Source organism: Phocoena sinus, chromosome 8 (genome assembly GCF_008692025.1).
Source record: "Phocoena sinus isolate mPhoSin1 chromosome 8, mPhoSin1.pri, whole genome shotgun sequence".
Taxonomy (NCBI): Eukaryota; Metazoa; Chordata; class Mammalia; order Artiodactyla; family Phocoenidae; genus Phocoena; species Phocoena sinus.
In genome coordinates this window covers 72,829,677-72,849,801 of record NC_045770.1, presented here as the reverse complement: position 1 = coordinate 72,849,801, position 20,125 = coordinate 72,829,677, and the positions used below count along the sequence as shown (strand labels likewise).

General features: G+C 39.6%; 1 protein-coding gene across 3 annotated transcripts in view; it reads right to left on the bottom strand.

Moving 5' to 3' along the window:
• The window catches only part of ZDHHC13 (zinc finger DHHC-type palmitoyltransferase 13), a 48,596-nt gene that overhangs the window by 4,044 nt on the left and 24,427 nt on the right, over positions 1 to 20,125 (bottom strand). For 2 of the 3 annotated variants that reach the window (XM_032640900.1, XM_032640898.1), the window contains exons 8-15: positions 19,897 to 20,022; positions 16,994 to 17,127; positions 13,801 to 13,901; positions 8,640 to 8,764; positions 7,706 to 7,768; positions 6,910 to 7,003; positions 5,186 to 5,269; positions 1,258 to 1,415 (exon numbers count right to left, since the gene is read on the bottom strand). In XM_032640900.1, coding sequence (XP_032496791.1) covers positions 1,258 to 1,415; positions 5,186 to 5,269; positions 6,910 to 7,003; positions 7,706 to 7,768; positions 8,640 to 8,764; positions 13,801 to 13,901; positions 16,994 to 17,127; positions 19,897 to 20,022 — 885 coding nt within the window. Of the gene's footprint in view, positions 1 to 1,257; positions 1,416 to 5,185; positions 5,270 to 6,909; positions 7,004 to 7,705; positions 7,769 to 8,639; positions 8,765 to 13,788; positions 13,902 to 16,993; positions 17,128 to 19,896; positions 20,023 to 20,125 lie in introns of all 3 variants that reach the window. The other variant, XM_032640899.1, reaches the window with a different exon arrangement.

Here is a 20,125-nt window from a genome sequence, read left to right as displayed (position 1 = left end):
CAGGAAAGAAGAAAGAGAATTAGAACTGATGTCCCAAATCTTAGGTTCTGCTTCTAACTCCACCTCTGACTGAGCCCTATGGCCATAAGTAAGGCACTCAACATCTCTTAGGTTTAGTTTTCTCATCCATAAAATGGAAACACGACTTTGGCACAGACTCCAGCTCAAATGTCTGTGAGGCCATTGACGGGAAAGTGCTTTGGAATACGTAAAGCATATATAAATATTAGGTATTACAAATGATTATAATATCAATAATCATTGATGCTAATATCCATTCTTACTGCCTGAGTCTGTAGATGTCAGACAGGAGACTAGGATGGGTATTATTCAGAAACCTCAGTTCAGCCAGTATTATTAGCTTAATTCCTTTCCTTAGCCTTTTCCCCCCTTTTTCTTACTTTATTTTTTATTATTGCAGAATTGGTTACTCCCCCATAAAAATGGAATACATCTTGCTTTTGCTGAGTAATGCTCTAATGATCTGAGCTCTGGCAATAACCGGCTCAGATGATCACGGCTGTCCATTCCACGGGGGCAGGCCGTAGCAACAATGAGAATGAGGTTATGCTCGTAAGGGAAGGCAGGCAGCAGGGAGGGGACAGGAGCTTCACAGAAAGCTGAAGGTGGTGGCTACTGCCCCGGAGCATGAGCTCTCTAACGGTCACGACCTACTCTGCAAGTGTAATTGCCATGTCTGTTGGTTAGTGATGCATCTTTCATTTCTTCCCCACTTCCATCCACTTAAGTACTGCATAATAAGAAGGATAACAAACAGGCCTGGGAAAAGTGAGGGAACATAATCATCTCACATTTGCACAATGCTTTACAGTTTATACCATGCTTTCATATGCCATATAATTTAATTATATGATGGAAAAACCCCTTGAAATGAACTGTCATAAGACCTAAGTTTCCAGTTCTGATTTTGCCACTCACTGGGTGACCTTGAGCAATTCAATTCACCTCTCTGTACCTCTATCTGTAAAAGAGGTCAGATTAGATAAATCCTAGGGCTACACTAACACCTTATTACTCTAACCTTTAAACCATCCTGCGAGAGTAGACAGGCATTATTATCCCCATTTTACAGACAAGGAAACTGAAATTCGGGAGTCAAATGACATGCCCAGACCCACAGAGTAAGTGACAGAAGTGGAACTCAAATCTAAGTCTTCTGATTTGAAATTCTAGTCTTTCTATCTCACTATGGGGTATTGGAAATTTTACTCAAAGGCATTATAAGAAGATAAATACCTGAAAGAGCTGAGTTAGTAATAAGAACGTTGACCATGAGAAATGGAAAGTTGCTAACGTGAAGATATATACGACCCAAGGGGAACAGGCCACAATCTGATTGAGGTAGGTCCACAGTCCATCTGCTTTGAATGTTGTGACACAATGATTTGACCAATCTGTGAATTCACAAAAAAGGAACCCATTATTTAAAAAGGCAACAAACTAGTGATCATTCCTCAAGAAGATAAAAATCACTGCAGTTCTGTTTAGGGAGAAGAGAAAGTAAGACATGATGGCACAGACCAGAACTCAACTTCAAGATTTTATCTTCCAAATAAATGTCAGCTCAACAAAGGTTAAAAAAAAAAAGATACCTCACTGTTAAGGCTAGATAATACTGCATGGGTAGTTGGCAATGAGGGAATAAAAGCAAAAAAGGTCTATAAAATCATCACTAAAATTAGCATATTCAGTATAAAATACACTGGCCAGAAGTTAATTGTTCAAGGACTTGATAACTGGGAATGATTATATATTTAATAAATATTTGTCCTAGAAAATTCTCTATCTTATCCATGTTACAGCAAGATAAGGGTCTATTACAGAACAGAATATAAACTCTTACTAAGGGTTCAGATCAACAGGCCATTCCTGTGGGCACAAGAAATCCTATAAGCACCTAGATACCACTGCACCACAGCCTACAGCAAGCAGTTACTGGGTGTACTTCTGCACTGGGACCATAATTAATCCTGCAGGGGTAGAAATGCCAGGTGAGAGAACTCATGAGTCAGACACCCCTAGGAAAAGAACAGAGAATAAGATTCATATGGTCGCAGCTCAGTTTTTCCCCAGGAACATCTATTTACATGCCAATCAAAAGTGAGGCCTTCACTATGGTCTTCATGATATTGACCCCCTAACCACAGCCAAGAGCAGCAGTAAGAACACAGGTAGGAAGCAGCAGAAACAAGGGAACAGATCCTCAAGGTTATGTAAAACCAATGACTTTAAACAGGCATCATGCGCATTCATAAGGGACAAGGAAATAAGAATTGTGTAGATTTGCACCTTGAGGTTTCATAAATGCCTCTGACAATCTGATAAGTAGTTTCAGACATTTTCCCAAAGCAGCACTTAAGAGCTCCTGGGACAGGAAGAAAATGAGTCCATGACTTAACTATCAACGGTCTGTCCATTTTTTCTTTTTGAGTCTCATTTGATTTCCAACCACCTTTCATGAATGTACGCCAGAAGAATTCTAAGGGCAATCATCATAGAGTAACAATCAAGGTAAAAAACTTAAGGTAAATTACACTTTCTTTAGAGCTTCTCATTAGGACTGCAAAGAAAGATGCATTCCATGTCCGTGATATAACAAAAAAAAGAATACAATTTCCAACAGCAGGCAGAGGAAACAGCTGCTGAGTGGGAAAGAGTATCTACTTTCTTTCAGCTTATGGATTTCTACTGCTCCCTTCTGGGAATTTTTTTGATAACACAGCATGACTTTGAATGGAAATTTTCATAGGACTGATTTCAGATTTATCAAAGATATGGCTGCAAATGGCCACATACATTATGTTATGCAATATAACACTCTAATATGTATTAACAATACATTCTTATCAGGTGGTCACTGGCTAATGACAGGGAACGCATATTGCTCCAGGTCAATCATTTTCATCTTCAAACAACTCTGACAGTTACAATGTTCTTTCTAACAATGATCTAAAATCTTTCTCCCTGTAACTTGCAGGATGCTGACACTTTGAGTGACTCACTGTCCACCCTGAAAACAGACCTCACAAAAGGGGAAATGCATGGAGGCTGCACAGAGTCAGAGTAGCTGGAACCGGATCCCACGAGGAGGATGAGGGTGCACAGCAGCATTCTGGCACCAGGAGCGTTAATGAGAAACAAAGAAGGTGGGATGACAATGGGGCCTCATTAGAAAAATGGAGCACAAGTTCGTTTCTGCTGTCTGTGAAATAACGGTAAATGACAGGATGCGTGCATTCAGTGTAAAGAAATATAAATGGGATAAAAGTAACAAAACACGTTCAGTTAGTCTATACAGCTGTTAGTAAATGTAAGGTGGGACTGTTCCTAAGAAACAAAAAAACGTGATACAAAAATTGGTTCAGAGCCAGAGAATAAAGACAAAGAGGAGGGAAGAACCAAACGCATGTAATAAGGAAGCAACTTGGAAAGAATGAATGTGATGGAAAATTACTTCTGTCCTTATCAATACAGTTGTATGCTGGACATAGCCACCACACAAAGATGACTATTTTTAGTGAAGAGAGAGAATGGGGAGAGACAAGAGTGGTGTAAAATCTGGCTCCTCTCCCCGAGGATCAAGTCCAAGGGACAAGTTGGTCCATGGGCCAGCTTAAAAAGGTTTTCCAGGAATATGCTTTATTCTCAGGCCTTACAAAGGCAGCTCTTTCGACAGAAAGCAGTACTGTCAAAAAAATCTTTTATTTCTTACAGCACAGGACGTAATCTAAGAGGTTTTAAAATTTCAATGCTTAGGACTTCCGATGGCCTTTGACAAGAACTGAGATCAGGGATCACAACCTTCTGACTTAGGTCCATTTGAGATGGTGGCAGTTACACTGAGCTACAAAAGCATTCCCTAGTGATCAGAGACACCAAAGGTGTCTGGTACGGAGAAGGGCTGACAAGGTAACTGAGACCCCCTCCATGCCTACGGCAGGGCTAAAAATAGATCATTTCGTAGATTTTAATTAACAATCTCTAAACATGAAACCCTAAACAAAACAAAACTTGTAATACTAGATGTTTCTGGAGAAGAGATCTGGGAGGCTGGGGACAGCACAGGAGGAACTGTCTTTCAAAAACTAAACAAAATTTAAATTAGAGAAAGCCAGTGGGTGAGTGGGATGGGGAGTGTAAGGTGTGGTGGGACTTGGGATGCTAAGGGGAAAAGAAAAATTGTAGGAAAAAACTTTCCACGTCTTCCTGAATCATTTCACATTTTAGCTCAAGCAACAAACTAGTATTCTACTGGCAAAATCTAAGACTTAAGCATGAATACAACAGGAGGGTGGATGGAAACAGATCAGCAGCGAAGTCTCTGCCTCTAGATCCAAATTCTCCTAAAACCTTCAGAATAAATGAATAATAAACAGTTAAACAAATAAAGTCAAAATAAACTACAAGCACAGTGTTTCTGGTTAGGTAACCTATTCCAAGGTCTGAAAAGCATAGTCATGCAATTCTTAAGAGCTAACCAAAATCCTCCCTGCTTCAATTTAAACCCTGCTCTTAGTCGCTCACCTTGGAACAGCTCAACGTCACTCCCTACATGAGACCCCCTCAATGCCCTTCTGCACTGCTGTTGAAAAGTTATTTGCCTTTCTCAGGGATGCAGAATAAGTGAGTTAATGTTTTCTTCCAAGTTATTATTTCCGACCTTTCGATCATTGTTACTGTTTTCCCATCAGTTCTAAGTTGTGACTTGACATCTGTCAAATGGCATGAGCTTTCAGTTTTGTTCCTTAATTACTATGACCACCTCCACCTCCCTCCCACAACCTCTCTAGCACCAACCTTTTTTTTTTCCTAGTTTATTTACGTATCACTTCCCTTGCTTTGTACTTGAACACCTACCTGATTTTTACTCATTTCACTGGGAGATAAATCTGCACTTACCTTAAATGAATCTCTATTTCTGACCACTTCTCAAATTTATCAAGGTCACTTTAGAGTAGAATCTCTTCCAAACTACTGACAACTAACCTCTTCTAGCACTTCCTGCAGCTTCCCAATGCTGAGAGAGTCTTAGAGACATTTGTTTCATTTTTATTAGGGTATGGTTTATAGTCATCCAGCCGGAATGTGAGATACAACAGTTTACAAGAAAAAGTATATGTGAGTGCGGGTGCATAAGTTTGCTATAAGAAAAATTTATACTTACAGATGAAAGATTCATATATAATCCAGTCACACACGATGGAAAGGAAAAATAAGAAGAATATGTAATAATGATGGTTGCCAAAACCTACATCAAAAAGAAAAACATGTTTAATACTTTCTTCCAATGATTTTCCAGATCAAGACCTTATTGAACCACTTCCCTGTCAAAGGCCTTCACCAAAGTAAAAAAGAAATAAGCAGTTGTTTTGCTTTTAAATACCATTAAACCCAAACCAAACAGCTCTGATATGTCATGTTCAATTGTCCATGTTCACTAAACTAATATTTATTCATTACCTACCTAAAAGAAGACATTTCTTTTTTGGATAGAACAAATACAGCTCTAGGATGGCCTATACAGCATTGGAGGGAAGGGAGGAGGCAGGATTTGGGGCAAGTCATACCCTGTCTTTTCCTTCCTTCCGTGTAATAAGTTTATATAAGTACAACTTCTGGACATCAAGTACTGACTTAATCAGGGGAACAGAGAAAACAAATCTGAGGGGCAAAAGATATATTGCAGGAGACTGACACAGCAAAAGAGGGGCAACCTGCGGCCTGAGAAAGGCCTACAGAAGCAAAGAAGGGGTGAGGGGGCCAGGCAACCAAGCCCCACTGTTGCACGTGCTGCCCCCTTGATGCTGGAGATGGCAGCATTTTGATGCTGATGACACAAAAGCTCCTTAGCCACCATCACATCCCCACCTCCTCCTGAGGTAGCAAAGCCCAGCAGAAGGAGCAACACCCACTGGAATCAGGAGACCCAGATTTACAAATGACAAGCTGTGTGACTACAGGTACATCATTTAACTTCTCTGATTCAGTGTTCTCACTTTTAATATGGGGAAAACATCTCTTCTGTCTACTTCACAGGCCTGTGGCAACCAAACAGGATGATATATACGAAAACACTACGTAAACACAATGTGATAAAAATATGTGGGCTCATACTATTGTTTTCCCACTGCCATTCAAAGGTGCCTGCTATAATGCCAATCATCTCATCTCTATGGTGGGATGGGGTACACGAAGCCTGGAAGCCCAGGAATTCTCTCTTCACCTGTTCTCTAGGAACAGTGGAGAACATCAAAATGCACCGAGGAAAGCTGCCTGAGCTGAGGCAGCCTTCTGTTCATCAAGATTATACATGCTTAGCCTCCCCTGAAGACCCATGACCATAGTCCCTCTGAAGTTCCTCATAAAAAAGCGCTAGCTTTTACTGCGACGGCTCGGAGGAAACCCAGGGCTTCAGATCAGAACACTGCCTGGGTGGAAGGCAATCCCCAGACCCCTGCCATCTCTGGTTCTAGCACCTACCTGAGCCTTAGAGGCAAGTAGAGAAGGTGAATAAAAGGGACAAGACACAAAATATGGAAAAGACATGGTATCTAGAGTGGAAGGCTGGCACTACTAAAGTGATCTCAAGCAAATAATTTGACCTTTAATATTTTTTCAACTCTAAAATGGAGGTAATAATACCAACCTCTGATGTTCAAAAAGGATACTATATATGAAGGTACTTTATACATGTTAAAATATTATACAAATGACATTAATTATTATTATTAACATCAAGAGTCAGTGTTCCAAAGGTGTTAGACCACAAAGCTGATTCTCTGACAAGCAAGAATGGACCCCTTACATGCTTTCCACTTTTTCTGAGTCACACACATAACTAAAGAGAGCTGAACTTCAAAATGGTAAATGGAAACTTGACCCTCTCACCGATGCACCGTCCAGTCCACAGGCAATGTTGATCATACCGAGCCACACAGGAGTCGCACACATGGCAGTGGAGTGACCTTAATGGCTTCCTTATCTAAGTGGACAATTAAGAAAGATCTAAGCAAAAATCAGAATCTCAAAGTGGTAACAAATCAAAAGCAAAATCTTATTCCTAAATTATAACGACATTGGTACAAATAATCCTAAACCGATCATCAACTCACTTAGAGGCTCTGGAATGCCTTATTACTATTTACTTCCACATGTCTAATTAGGCCATCACTAAAAGGGATTTGAATTCCAGAGCTTACTGACACTGACTAAGGGGAAAAGAGGCAGCACCACACAGCAGAATGAGCCCTGGACTAAGAAAAAGGGAACCGAGTTACACTTCTGGTTCTGCCAATAATTTAGGGAAAGTTACTTCCTCCCTTTAGGCTATGAATCTTCAGTTGCTAAATCAAAGGTTTCACTAAGTGGTTTCTAGGGTCATCATAAGCCTCTGACTCCAAGTTAGTTCTAACATATGCTTCATGGCAGGAAAAAGCAAAGAAAACACACAAAGAGATATAACCACAGGCAACTTCAAGAGATTACAAACATCATTCTCCCACATGTTCAAGGCAGAAGACTGTTCTGACAGTAATGCAAAATTTAAAAAAAACAAATTTTACACCTGGTGAAAAGAAAGGTGTATAAATATAGCATGAAGGTTTGAAAAATGCTTACATGAGCAATATAACCAAGAATTTGCTTTTACGATGGGGAAAAAATTATAAAGAAAAGACTCACTCACAAGACATGATGTACAAAATGTTCTGAAATCCAGACAGCCGGTCTCTGCAAGGGTGATGATATTCTGAAAGACATCAAGTTTGAACTTACGTTTGCGTTTTATTGGGGAATGGATGCTGCACGGTTACATACCATTCTCACAGCTCTCTCTTCAAACTGAGGTAGCTAGAAAAGCAACTTAGAAGACTTGCCACCATATCATTCTGTGCTTGAAATATGTGACTTTTCAAGGCTGCATTTTCAACCATAGCCAATAAATTAGAATGCACAAAAATTACACCCCCCCTTTTCTCCATGAATGGCAATGATTTTTCAGTTATAATATGCTAGAGAAAAATAAATAACATACATTATACACTCATAAAAAAGGAACAAAAACCACCTACACATCAGAACTGATGGTTAAAAGCACCAAAGGCAGTCTTTCAGGAACACTGGCTTTAGGTAACATAGAAGACAACAGTCTCCCCAACTTCTAAACATTCACGAGCAATGGAAGACACATCATGTCATCTGACAATTTCATGTCTGAGGAAGAGAAGGGGCCTCTTCTCAGCCAGTAAGGAGAAGGACTCTCCTTGACCCCTGCCTAGATACCCTCTATGTACTTAATGGGGGAATTTAAACTGTATGATCATTATCTAAGTATTACTATAAAGAAGTAGGCGCTCACATCTACTGACAGAAATTATACCTGAAAAAGTCCCAGTGGGATATTACCGTACTAAAAAATAAAAATAGTTCTTAAACTTTCATATAAATAAATGACAGTGGAGAAATCTGTTTGTTGATTTTAATCATCCCACATTTACAGGGCATCTATTAGGTCCCAGGCACTAGAGACGTAGGCACGACAAAAACCAACATGGTCGTGACCCTCTATAGTTTCCATACCCTCCTATAAAAAAATCAGTAACATTACAGAGAAAGCTCACCATCTTCCTTTCTTCTTCGGAAGCCTTAGTGAAGCCTGGATCAGTTGCCCAAGTCTTGTAGAAAAAGTAGAGGAAGGCTACTAGGCTGAGAATGAAAACGAAATAGAAAATGGTGCCTGCTAAATGTTAAAGCAAAGTTAAGGAACATATCAGACTTCCAGTAAGAACAGCCTAATTATGATGAAAGAAAAGTTCATCACTGGTGCCTAAGAGTCTCTTCTCTCTGCATTCTAGCCTCACCTTCCCTTACGTACACATGTCCCTACCCTCAAACCTGGCCCCATTCTATGCTCTAATCCTGTAGGAATTTGCTCATAGTTGGCTAATAATTAATCTCTTCTCATTAGTTGAAACTCATAAAATATTGATAGGAATAGTTATAATATATGAAGAACCTCCTAAAAATTGAAAAACCTTCCAGATCCAAATAAATTAATATCTAAACGGTGTAACTGTGGCTCTCCTGTGCACATCTAAAACAGTATTTTCTGATCATTTTAACAAAATTAGTCAAAGAAACAAACCACTGAATTCAGAGAGGCCAACTAAAACTATTTCCCTATATATTAAATTAATGCTAGCAAAGATTTCCTACTGGAAAGTTTTCATAACTTAATCCCTGTAACTGTATTAGGCTGAGTTAATTCAGAAACAAATTGCTCTCCTTGCAAAGAGATTACAAATCAGATACTATTTGGAAAGGCAGATATTATGGATAAGTTAAGATAAAGTGTTTCAAGGATAAACATTACCCACTTTGAAGTGTTTTTGAAATGGTACAAATTCTTTGTATAAAAAAGTAAAACTCTGCCCCAGGGAAAGACAAATGAATGTGCAGTAATAAACCGATACTGCCAGTAGTAAACCAGTTCTCCTTGCCCAATTAAAATCACTATATTGACATAGGAACTGTATCTGCCTTCCAAGGTGTTGCCAAGATGTTCTTGTGCTAAACTTCAGAGTGGAAAAGGTGGCCATAAAATAAAATGCTGAACGCTTGCTATTCAAAGTGTGGTCCATGGGTCCCACAGGAATGGCTTTACCTGGAAGCTTGCTACAAGGGCAGAATTCCAGACCTCACCCCAGACCTGCAGAAGCAGACTCTGGATTTTAACAAGACCCCTCGAGGATGCACACGCACATTACAGTCTGAGAAGCACTGCTGTGGCCCACAAAAAACAACACAGCCACAGCTGGTTCAGGTAGGCAGGGACGAATCCTGTTGGTTTAGTTTATCTGCTTATCTGCAGATGGGCCTGGCTTTAAGAAAGATAGGATCCAAAAAAGTTGTGTGAAACTGAAATTTAATTCCCATAAAATCCTGATCAACACACATGATACAGTCTCAAAAACACATTCAGTTTAATCACATGATAATCTCATGTGTATTGACTGGACCAAATTTTGGGCTCTTATTCTGAATAACTTTCAAAACCAATACCAGGAGAATCAATGGATTTTTCTCCTTCCAAGTAACCTGAATTGCACTACATTCCCTCACATAAAAGCCAAACGTTCCTTGCTTCCATGTCCTTGCTTTGTGTGGTTCATTGCCCTCAAGTGCCCCCTACTTCACCCCATCTACTTCTAAAACCACATTTTTGGGACGTCCGAGTCCTAACTGCCTTCAAGACCTAACTTAAAATCCTCCTTCCCCCTTTAGGTCTTTCCTGATTCCCTATGGGAAAGGATTCTCTCCCTTCCCTGAACCTAAGAATGCTTGCTCTACAGCACTTAGCCCTTAGGTCATAGTTGTTTGTAGACATCGCAGCCTCACCAGTTAGCTTGTGACCCTTTTGCAGTTAAAAAGTTTCTCAACGTGGTTCTAAAATCTGCCTTTTTATAACTTGGACTAACTGGTTTTCGTTCTTTAGCTCCTTTATTTCTACACTGTAGATCTACACTATAGGTGTCCTATAGATAGACCCTATAGAAGCTGCTTCCCCATTTGTTCAATAATTATTGAGTGCTCATTCTATTCAGTGCACTGGCTTCCAAATGACAGACTTCCAAACACGTGAAATGGGAAGGCAGAGCTCACACCTCCAGGATAAGCAGCAACAGCATTCCTCCTACAACACGCTCTCCCGGGTATGTTCCTGCTCTCTTTTAGAAGAACACATCTCAGCTGTGTCCTGACCAGGGCAGAAGACAGTGAGATTGCTGATGTCTTTTCCTTGGAAACTCACACCGTCCTTATATACTGGCTTCCTCGAAAGCTGCATCACTACCCATGCTAGGTTTTTAGTCAAAGCTCCTGGTTCTTTTTCACTTGACCGGAACCTATGTCATTCCCAGAACAATGCTTACTTGTACACATTGATCCTCTGAAACCCGGTATTAGGGGCTTCACATATTTATCCTTCTTAAACTTAACTCAGCTAGAGACAGAATCACAAATGTAACATTCAGTGGTTCGCCATCTCTTTCCTGAATCCTCATCTTACTTCCAAACTCATCAGTTAGGTCTTCTCTCCTCTCAAACCTGCCTCATAAAAGATAAACACATTATTTGATGAACATATAAAAGGCACCAGAAGAAACTGTTCATCTGAGGAGCTAACCTAGAGCTGCTCTTAAAATTAATCCCAACATGTAGCCTTCCACACAGATTTTATTCATAAGAGCAATTAGTAATAATAATAAAATAATAGGTATTCTTTACAGAATGGGGACTATGTTCAGCACCTTACAGACATCCTAGCACAGTAGTCCTTGCAGCTGCCCCACGAACTTGGTACTGTTATCTCCAATTTATAGAAAAACTGAGACTCAGTGAAATTATTTGCCCAGTGGTACATAACTAGTAAGAAAAAAAAGCCTCAACTCCAATTCATTCTGTCTGATTCCAAAGACCATACTCTTTCCACAGTTTCCTAGACTCTCTTCTCATGATGGGCAAGGTGGCTGTGGGAGTGGAAGCCCCATGCAATCCACACTTGGCAACACGGCTAGTCTACACTCTCAGGCTGGGTCTTTCCAGGGCAGCACCTCAGTGCACACCCAAGGCAGTTCAAACAGCATTTAGCATTCAGCCTGAAAAACACTGATCTGATGGCGCCACCTACTGACCGACCTGCCCTCACCAGCAGTGGCATCACACGGGTGCTTAGCACAAACGGCTTCATGCTGTACGTGTGAGTAAAATACCTTCCTGTCAACTCCAACTTCTTAAGATTCTGTCCAGCTACGGAAATCAAAACAGTTCTTCTGATATAATGACATCTTCACAAATATTGAACAGCAGTAAACTCAACTGAATACTAAGCTGAATACTAACTAAATACCTCTGTAATTGAGGTTTTCAAACTACAGTGGAGTAACATGTTTGTTAATACTAATGCTGTAAATTTGAAATAATTCAATGTAAAAACTACCACATTTTAGGTGCAAAATTTGAAATAGTGTGAGTTTCTCACATTTTAAAAATTCATCAAGAAACACAATTTTTAAACTGTGCTTACTCCACTGCATGTGAGTTGGTATATAAAAGTATCAGCCAGCCCTTTCAGTACCATGTCAACTACCATAGGATTTACCAGCCTTGGGACTCCTACAAGTGATAAAGTATTTTTGTATCACATTATGATATCATCCAAGCCTTTATTAAGTGGTGGTAATAAGGCTAGTGCTTAAAAAGCTGCCCTCAAATCAATAATTATGAGACAAAGGTTAGATGTAATAAAATCTTTTGAAAAAAGTCAAATGCCCTCCATAGTATGCTGTGCCATTCATTTAGATTAAAGGAATCTGAAAAATATTAGAGATAATGCTCAGAAATAAAAAGCATCCTTAAAGTAAAAACATGCTATACAGTGAAGGGAGATGCACTCTGAGAACTCATATGCCTCTCTCACTTTACATTTATTCCTATGAAAAAATATTCTTGAACTGAGTGTATGCGTCTCTCTCATAAACAGTATTCTTTCTTTTCAAGTGTGTCATTACTAGAAAGAGAAATAACATAGAGCTAAAGGAATACGCTTAAAGGTACATGTCTATCTACCATACCCCTTCTTCTCTTACCCTGTAAGGAAAGCAAGACTTTAACGTCTTCCTAGGGTCCTTCGAAGGGGAAAAAGGAGCCTGGAAAGAGGTGGGAACATCAAAAATTGGAGAAGGGCTTCCCTGGTGGCGCAGTGGTTGAGAGTCCGCCTGCCGATGCAGGGGACACGGGTTCGTGCCCCGGTCGGGGGAGATCCCACGTGCCGCGGAGCGGCTGGGCCCGTGAGCCATGGCCGCTGAGCCTGCGCGTCCGGAGCCTGTGCTTCGCGACGGCAGAGGCCACAGCGGTGAGAGGCCTGCGTACCGCAAAAAAAAATAAAAAATAAATAAATAAATAAATAAATAAATAAATAAATAAAAATTGGAGAAAATGCCTCCTTCCCAATGGGAACTATAAGTAACTATAAAGTAAGAAGTAACCCTTATCCCCACTTCTAGGTGACTAGACTTGGCCTGGGCCCTGCTCCTCAAGTGATAAACCTATCCCTTAGATGAGTTTTTTTTTAAGCTACGGGCTGCCATCCATTAGTAGGTCATGAAAGAAATAAATGGGCTATGACCAGCATTTGTTAAAAAGGAAATAGAATAGGATAAAACAGCAAAATATCAGAGTAAAGCACATATTCGGATTATTGTTTTCTGAAACATTTTTTCACATATGTTTTGGGTGGCAATGCAAATTTATTTATACTGTGTACTGAAAATCACTGCCTTGGATAATAACACTGCACTGACCATTGCTGAGGAGGAAATATTTCCTCCAGTATTCTTCCTGTGCAGGAGACCCTGGTACCCAGAAGATTTATTCATCACCTATAACTGCTGACCAAGTTAAAAGAACCATCAGACCTTGAAGAGAATCTCAAGGCAATACAACAAATTTTTATGGATCTAAATAAAACAGTAATTCATTATATTGTTTCCTTCCTATGAGTAATCAATACTAGACACCTGCTGTTTCCATAGTGTACTCTGAGATCATTTCCAGAATTCAGTAGATTTCCAACATTAAACATCTTCAACCAGGACCATTAAATGAATATAAATTTGACTTACTTTCCCTGGATCTCTTCTAGTAGCTAAATTTCTAACAATGGCATTAGTAATTTTTAAAAGAAAAATGAGATATGCATTTAAATGTAACCTGGAAGGATATCAGGAACAAATAAGATGAACCAAGTCACAAATATCCAAAAAATGGAACTCAGCAGAAAGACTGTTGGTAAGTACATAAGGCTCTTATACCCGACCAAGAACCTACAAGAAAAAAAAGATAAAGTATTAGTGAAAATAAGCTCAAATCATATTAATTTTAGCTCTTAAGTAATAATAGTAATAATAATGATGCCCTCACATAACAACAACAGCTTTCACTGAGTGCTATGCACCACTTTCCATGTGGTAACAGAGTTACACACCATCATCACCCCATTTTACATGTGAGAAAACTGAAGCACCGGCACCTCATAAAGTGAATGTTCTAGTTCCCACGATTAACTTATACATTATTCCATTCCCAATAACTTTATACTTTCAAATCTTTTTTACTTCTATTGCAACATATATTTGTATTTCTTTCTTTTCTGGCATATCATATTTTCAAATACTCCAAAATGCAAAAATATAAATCCTTGGAGATTCACCTTCGCATTTAACAAGCTTTCTTCTAGAGGCTAGCAGTGTCTTTTTGAAACATACGGATGCACACAACCTTGAGCACTTTCATCCTACAAACAGCTTGCAAAGCAGACCCTCGATGTAAGAAGACACATAAAGGCTAACGGTGAAACTAGTCATCAAACACCAACCATCTCGCTGGGGTCAAAAGCAACTTGGAAGTCCACATATAACTTACTCAAACATTTAATATTGTTGTTTCAAATGAAAAGATGTGCCTTTTACAATAAATACTCGATATAGTAAATCAGTGCATGAATAGAGTTTACCTGGATCTACTTTAAAATTTATATCAGAAAAAAAAAGGTTGATGATAGATATTAAAGGGTCTTTAAAAAGCTATCAAGATCATAAACACAATTATGATAAAACAATATTTGACAACAACTAAAGATCCCAAACCTCAGGTCCCCAGTATGCTGCCAGAATAGGCCAAATAGAGCCCGTGTAACCTCCATGGCATGGCTTGTCTGAGATTTTGCAGATGTTTGACCTAATTAAGTGGTGCAGTGAACCACCTAGTTTGTAACAGCCTGCTACTACGACCTGTCTACTTCTAACAGGTATCTCATAGCAGCCTGGATCAATAAGCAACCTCCCGTGGAGCCTAATAATAGTGGAAGTTTACAGCTGCTTACCTCCGTGAAACTGGGACTCTATAGAGTGGGAGAAATAAAAGCAGTTGCCATATGAATTTGTCTCCTATTTGAATAGTGTACATATGCTAAGCCTAGCGTATGAAGCCCTCAACCCGCAAACAAAAGTTTCCATATAAATTTTTTGTAATGTGAGTTTCTATTAAAACAAACAAAATCTCAAATGCCCCTATCCTAGGTGAGTAGATATAGCCAGCCTTTGCTTTCTCTCTGGAAAAAAGAAAAAGTGATGATTGTAATTTGGCTTAAAATTTATCTGAAGACCAAGTCAACCCAATTAGTGGAAAATAAATGAATAGCTCTAACTTATAAGTTTTCTGAATAGCAGACAATTTTAGGCATTTTGCTATTTTTCAGAAATTTGAACTTTTATTTAACATTTAAATTCATTTCCAGCCTACTGTCCTGCTCTTGAGTGATTAAGAGGTAAAATTCCTCTAATGCTTTGTTTTTTGTTATAACAAAAGCAACTCATGCTTATTCTACAAAATGCTGGTAATCAAAAGAAGGACACAGAAATACTCATAATCACACCCTGAAGAGAGCAACACAGCACTTCCTTCCAGATTCTCTTTTATGGATCATCATCGTTACATTTTCCTTTCAGTGACTGAAAATGTTCAGCAGGAGAGACAAGTGTCCTGCTTGTATGAGCCTTACATTCCAGGAAACAGTGATTAAGTGCCATGAAGAAAATACAATGGGGTGATGCAGTACAGTCAGTCAGGCATGGCCTCGCTGAGGAGGGGACGCTGGAACTGAGGCCTGACTGACGTCTCCCGCTATGCAACAATATGGTATCAGAACCCTTCAGACAGAGACACAAGCAAGAGCCAAGGCCAAAGGTGGGAATGAGCTTGACGTGTTTTAGAAACAGAAAGAAGGACGGAGGGCAGTGAAGGGAAGAGATGATGTCAGAGGGGAGGGAATGAATTACATAACATCTCACAGGCAAGGAGTTTGGATGTCATTCTGAGAACAAGGAAAAGCCACTTGAGGGCTTTACACAAGGAGAAAAGACAGAAACTGGTTTGCCTTTTTAAAAGACCACCCTGATTGCCAAGTGAGGAGGAACTACAGCGGGTAAGAGATGGAATCGGGAGACCAGGTGGGAGGCTTGGTCTAGGGTGCCAGCTGAGGAGAGGCAGAGAGTAGACCAGCTGGGGCAGAGCAGGAAGGACTTGGTAATGTGCTGAGTGGGGGAAGTGAGGAGAAAGGAAAAACAGAGGAGGACAGTAATCCAAGGATGGTACCCCTTATTCACGTGAGGAACTGGGTGCCATTCTACTGGGAAAGGGAGGTGAGAAGAAGAGATTGGGGTGTGACATGATTATTGAGTACTGTGTGTCGGCCACTGTTTAACCATTGTATTTGTATTAACGATGAGGCAGGCATTGTCACAATTTTCATCCTCATTTTATAGATGAAGAAATCGAGGCACAGAGAGGTAAACCAACTGGCTCAAGGTCAGACTGTTATGTGGTAAAGCTTGACTTGAACCCAGGCAATCTTTATATATATCATGTATGAATATTTTCCTAAAAATAGAACCATACCATAGTTACTATTTTATAACTTCCTGTGATTTAATTAGGTTGTTTCAACTAAAAAACATTAAGAGCAAAAGTAACTAGTTTACTAGTTTAGATTTAGAATCTAGATTTAGAATTTAGAATAGGAAAAAACAAAATTTCTGAAAAATGGGCAAAAATGCTTCAAGATGCAAAACAGTTACAAAAATCTCCCCATTATTCACTGAGATTAACAATTCAAAAAGTGAGCTAGGATATTTATTTTCCACCAATTGTCAATGCAGTTAAATTACTGGATTGACCAGTTTGCTTTCAGTCAAATCATATGCCAGCAAAGCTCTTCCCTCCCACCCTGAGGATGTTTCTACGTGATAAGTAACATGCATAGTTCAATAAAAATCTGCAACTCCAGCTAACCAGCAATAGAAATAAGCACTCAAATTGGAAATGCTATAACCAGCCTTGCAAAGATTAATATACACACCTTGGAAACAAAGATGTCAGAAAAAACAATACTATTAGAAGAAATCCTTTTAAAAGCCAAGAATCTGAACTGAAGTCCAATATGTATCCAACAGCCCACATGGTAATCACAGAAAGCATCATCAGCAGGAAGAGCTATTAAGAGATTCAGAATTTTAGAACTTTATGGATTTTACCACCTAAGTATCTAATAATAATTAGTTCAACAGAAAAACTACTTCCTAAATATACAGTAACAATTAATACAACAGCAGAACACAGAATTTTTCTTCCAAATTGCAGATTGATAAATCTGAAGTTTGAGAAATTACAAATCTTAAACAATCTTTTAAAAGCCTTACGTTAATAAAACATTGCTTAAACATGTTTTGTTTTGCTTTCTTCCACTCCAAGAAATGGTGATCTTTTAAGAAAAGTGTTGATGATAGCTGACATTTAAAAAAATAATTTCTTTCAAACAGTATTATGTGTCAGAAAGCATAAAGCAAGACAAAAAGACCACACAAAAATCAACACACCCAAGATTCAACGAAGAGAGTATAAGAGTTCCAACCCGGGCACCGGATGGTGCCATCCCCTAATAAAGAAGGTTAGAAGGAACAAGTCTGAATTTTGTTTAGGGCACATGGAATTGTAGATGCCTATGGACGTCTAGGAGATAGCCAGGAGTCAGTCAGAAAAGCAGGCCTACCACACAGGAGAAAATCTGGTGTTCATCAGTATACAGGTGGGAAAACCAGGAATGAAGAGCATCCTGAGGACTGTGTGCAGGTAGAAAGGGGCAGAATCTTGGCCATCGGAAACACTCAAGGGTCAAAAAGGTAAGTCCCAAAAGGTAAGTAAGTAGAGTGATCAGTATGACCAGAAAGGCAGGATGAGAACCAGAAGAAAGGTTCCAGTAAAGCCAGGGGAGAGAGCTTCAAGAAGGGAGTAGTTCTCAGTGTCAAATGTCACATGGAGGCCAAAGACTTAAACATATCCTCAGGATGCTAATAATTCGGGTTTATTCTGAAAAGTTAAAAGAATGAAGCGTCTACAAACCAACAGTGTGGCTATCTGCATTGAAGCCAGGCACCACATCTGTACAATGCAATCCCTTAAGTGCAATATACATGACCTTGGAAGTAAGCAGGGCTCATGCAACAGCAAAGGGAGAAAATATATTCTGCCCTATCTTCTTCAATCTTTACTTCCCTGAGCCACGTTATGAGGATGGATAATTTCAAATGATATGAAATCTTTAATATGCTTCCAATTCTAATTTGCATAACACAAAATGTGCAAGTCTAGATTTCTTTTTAAAAAAGGTAAACTTGGAATCTACAAGCAACATAATCTCAGTACAGAAATAACAATTAAATGTGGATCTCAAAATTTTAATCCCAGATACAGTACTCACAGATGAGCCACACTATTTCCTCATTCAACAAATATTCCAGTGTGTACCATATGCTAGGCACTGTTCCAGGCACTTAGGGGCGCATCGATGAATTTAAGGTCTTTCTCTCACGGGGCCTAAATTCTAGCAGGGGAAGACAGACAAATGTACTAACTGAATTTTATAGTATATAAAAAGCTGGATGGAAACCAATGTGAGGACTTCAGCATTTTTTTTTTTTTTGCAGTATGCGGGCCTCTCACTGTTTTGGCCTCTCCCGTTGCGGAGCACAGGCTTCAGACGCACAGGCTCAGCAGCCATGCCTCACGGGCCCAGCTGCTCTGCGGCATGTGGGATCTTCCCGGACCGAGGCACGAACCTGTGTCCCCTGCATTGGCAGGCGGACTCACAACCACTGCGCCACCAGGGAAGCCCGACTTTGGCTTTTATTCTGGAGAAAGTGGGAGACATCATAGGATTCTGAGCAGATGAATGATAGTATCTGACTTACATTTTAAGATTCACCTGGCTGCTCTGTTGAGAAGAGACTAGAGGTGAGTAGAGGCAGGGAGATGTCAGACAGCTGCAGAAATCCACATGAAAGATAACGGTGGCTGGACCAAAATGCCATGGTAAAATGGTGAGAAGGGTCAGATTCTGGATATATACTGAGGGCAGAACTAGCCAATACGTTTTCCTGACGGACTGGATACGTGATTTGACAGAGAAAAGGCAAAGATAACTGGAGAGTGGGAGTTACCACCTACTGAGATGGGGAAAGCTGTAGATGGAACAGTTAGGGACAGTGGGGAGGAGAGATCAGGAGCTCAGTTTTGGATGTTATGTTGATGATGCCTATTGGACAAATCAAGGCAGCTGGATATACAAGTATGGAAAGGTCTGAACTAGAGATAACTTTGGGCGTTGTCAACATAGAGAGGGCATTTAAAGCCATGGAAGTTCATGAAATCACCAAGAGAATGACTAGAAAGAACAGGGCACTCTACCAATAAAGGCGGGGGAGAGAGCAGAGGAGATGGCAAAGGAGACTGAGGAGTAACCGTTACTTCTTTTTCTCTCCCTCCACATACCTAAATGCAAAATTGGTGTAGTATTCATGATGACCCTCTGCATAGAAATCCCATGCCTATTAATCTAGAATCATCCTGAAGGTATAATTACTAATTATTATTCAATAAGACGATGCTATCATATATGAAAACATTAAATAGTGAAATCAATTCAATACCCCATTTTAATAATTTTAATTATATTCTCTATTACAATTTAGATTTTGCTGGCCATTCGTGGAGCTTTAGAGCCATCTAGATAAGGACCAACAATAAATTGCCAATAAAAGTGCCAAATTTCCAACTGTGGGTTATGGGATGTGTGGGAAAGATATAATCAGCAGATATAATGCAGCACTAGGCCAACTCCCTGGTTTCCCCTGATGCCTTAAAAAACAAAAACAAATGAACAAAACAGTTCTTACAGCCCACAGAATAGGCCCTGAATGAAAGTACCTCGCATTTCTGCAGCCACCTCCAAAGTCTGAAATTTTTGTTGGCTCGCATTTTGGCCTCTGTTTTTAGCATATGCATAATGAGCCGATTTTTGTTTTGCACAGCCATATCAAGAGGGGTTTCTCCCTAAAAAAAAAGAGAAAAGTTCAATTATATTTTTGATATATCAATACCATAGATGCTAAACATTTTTAAAAACTCACCAGAATCACAGATTCACTGTATTTAT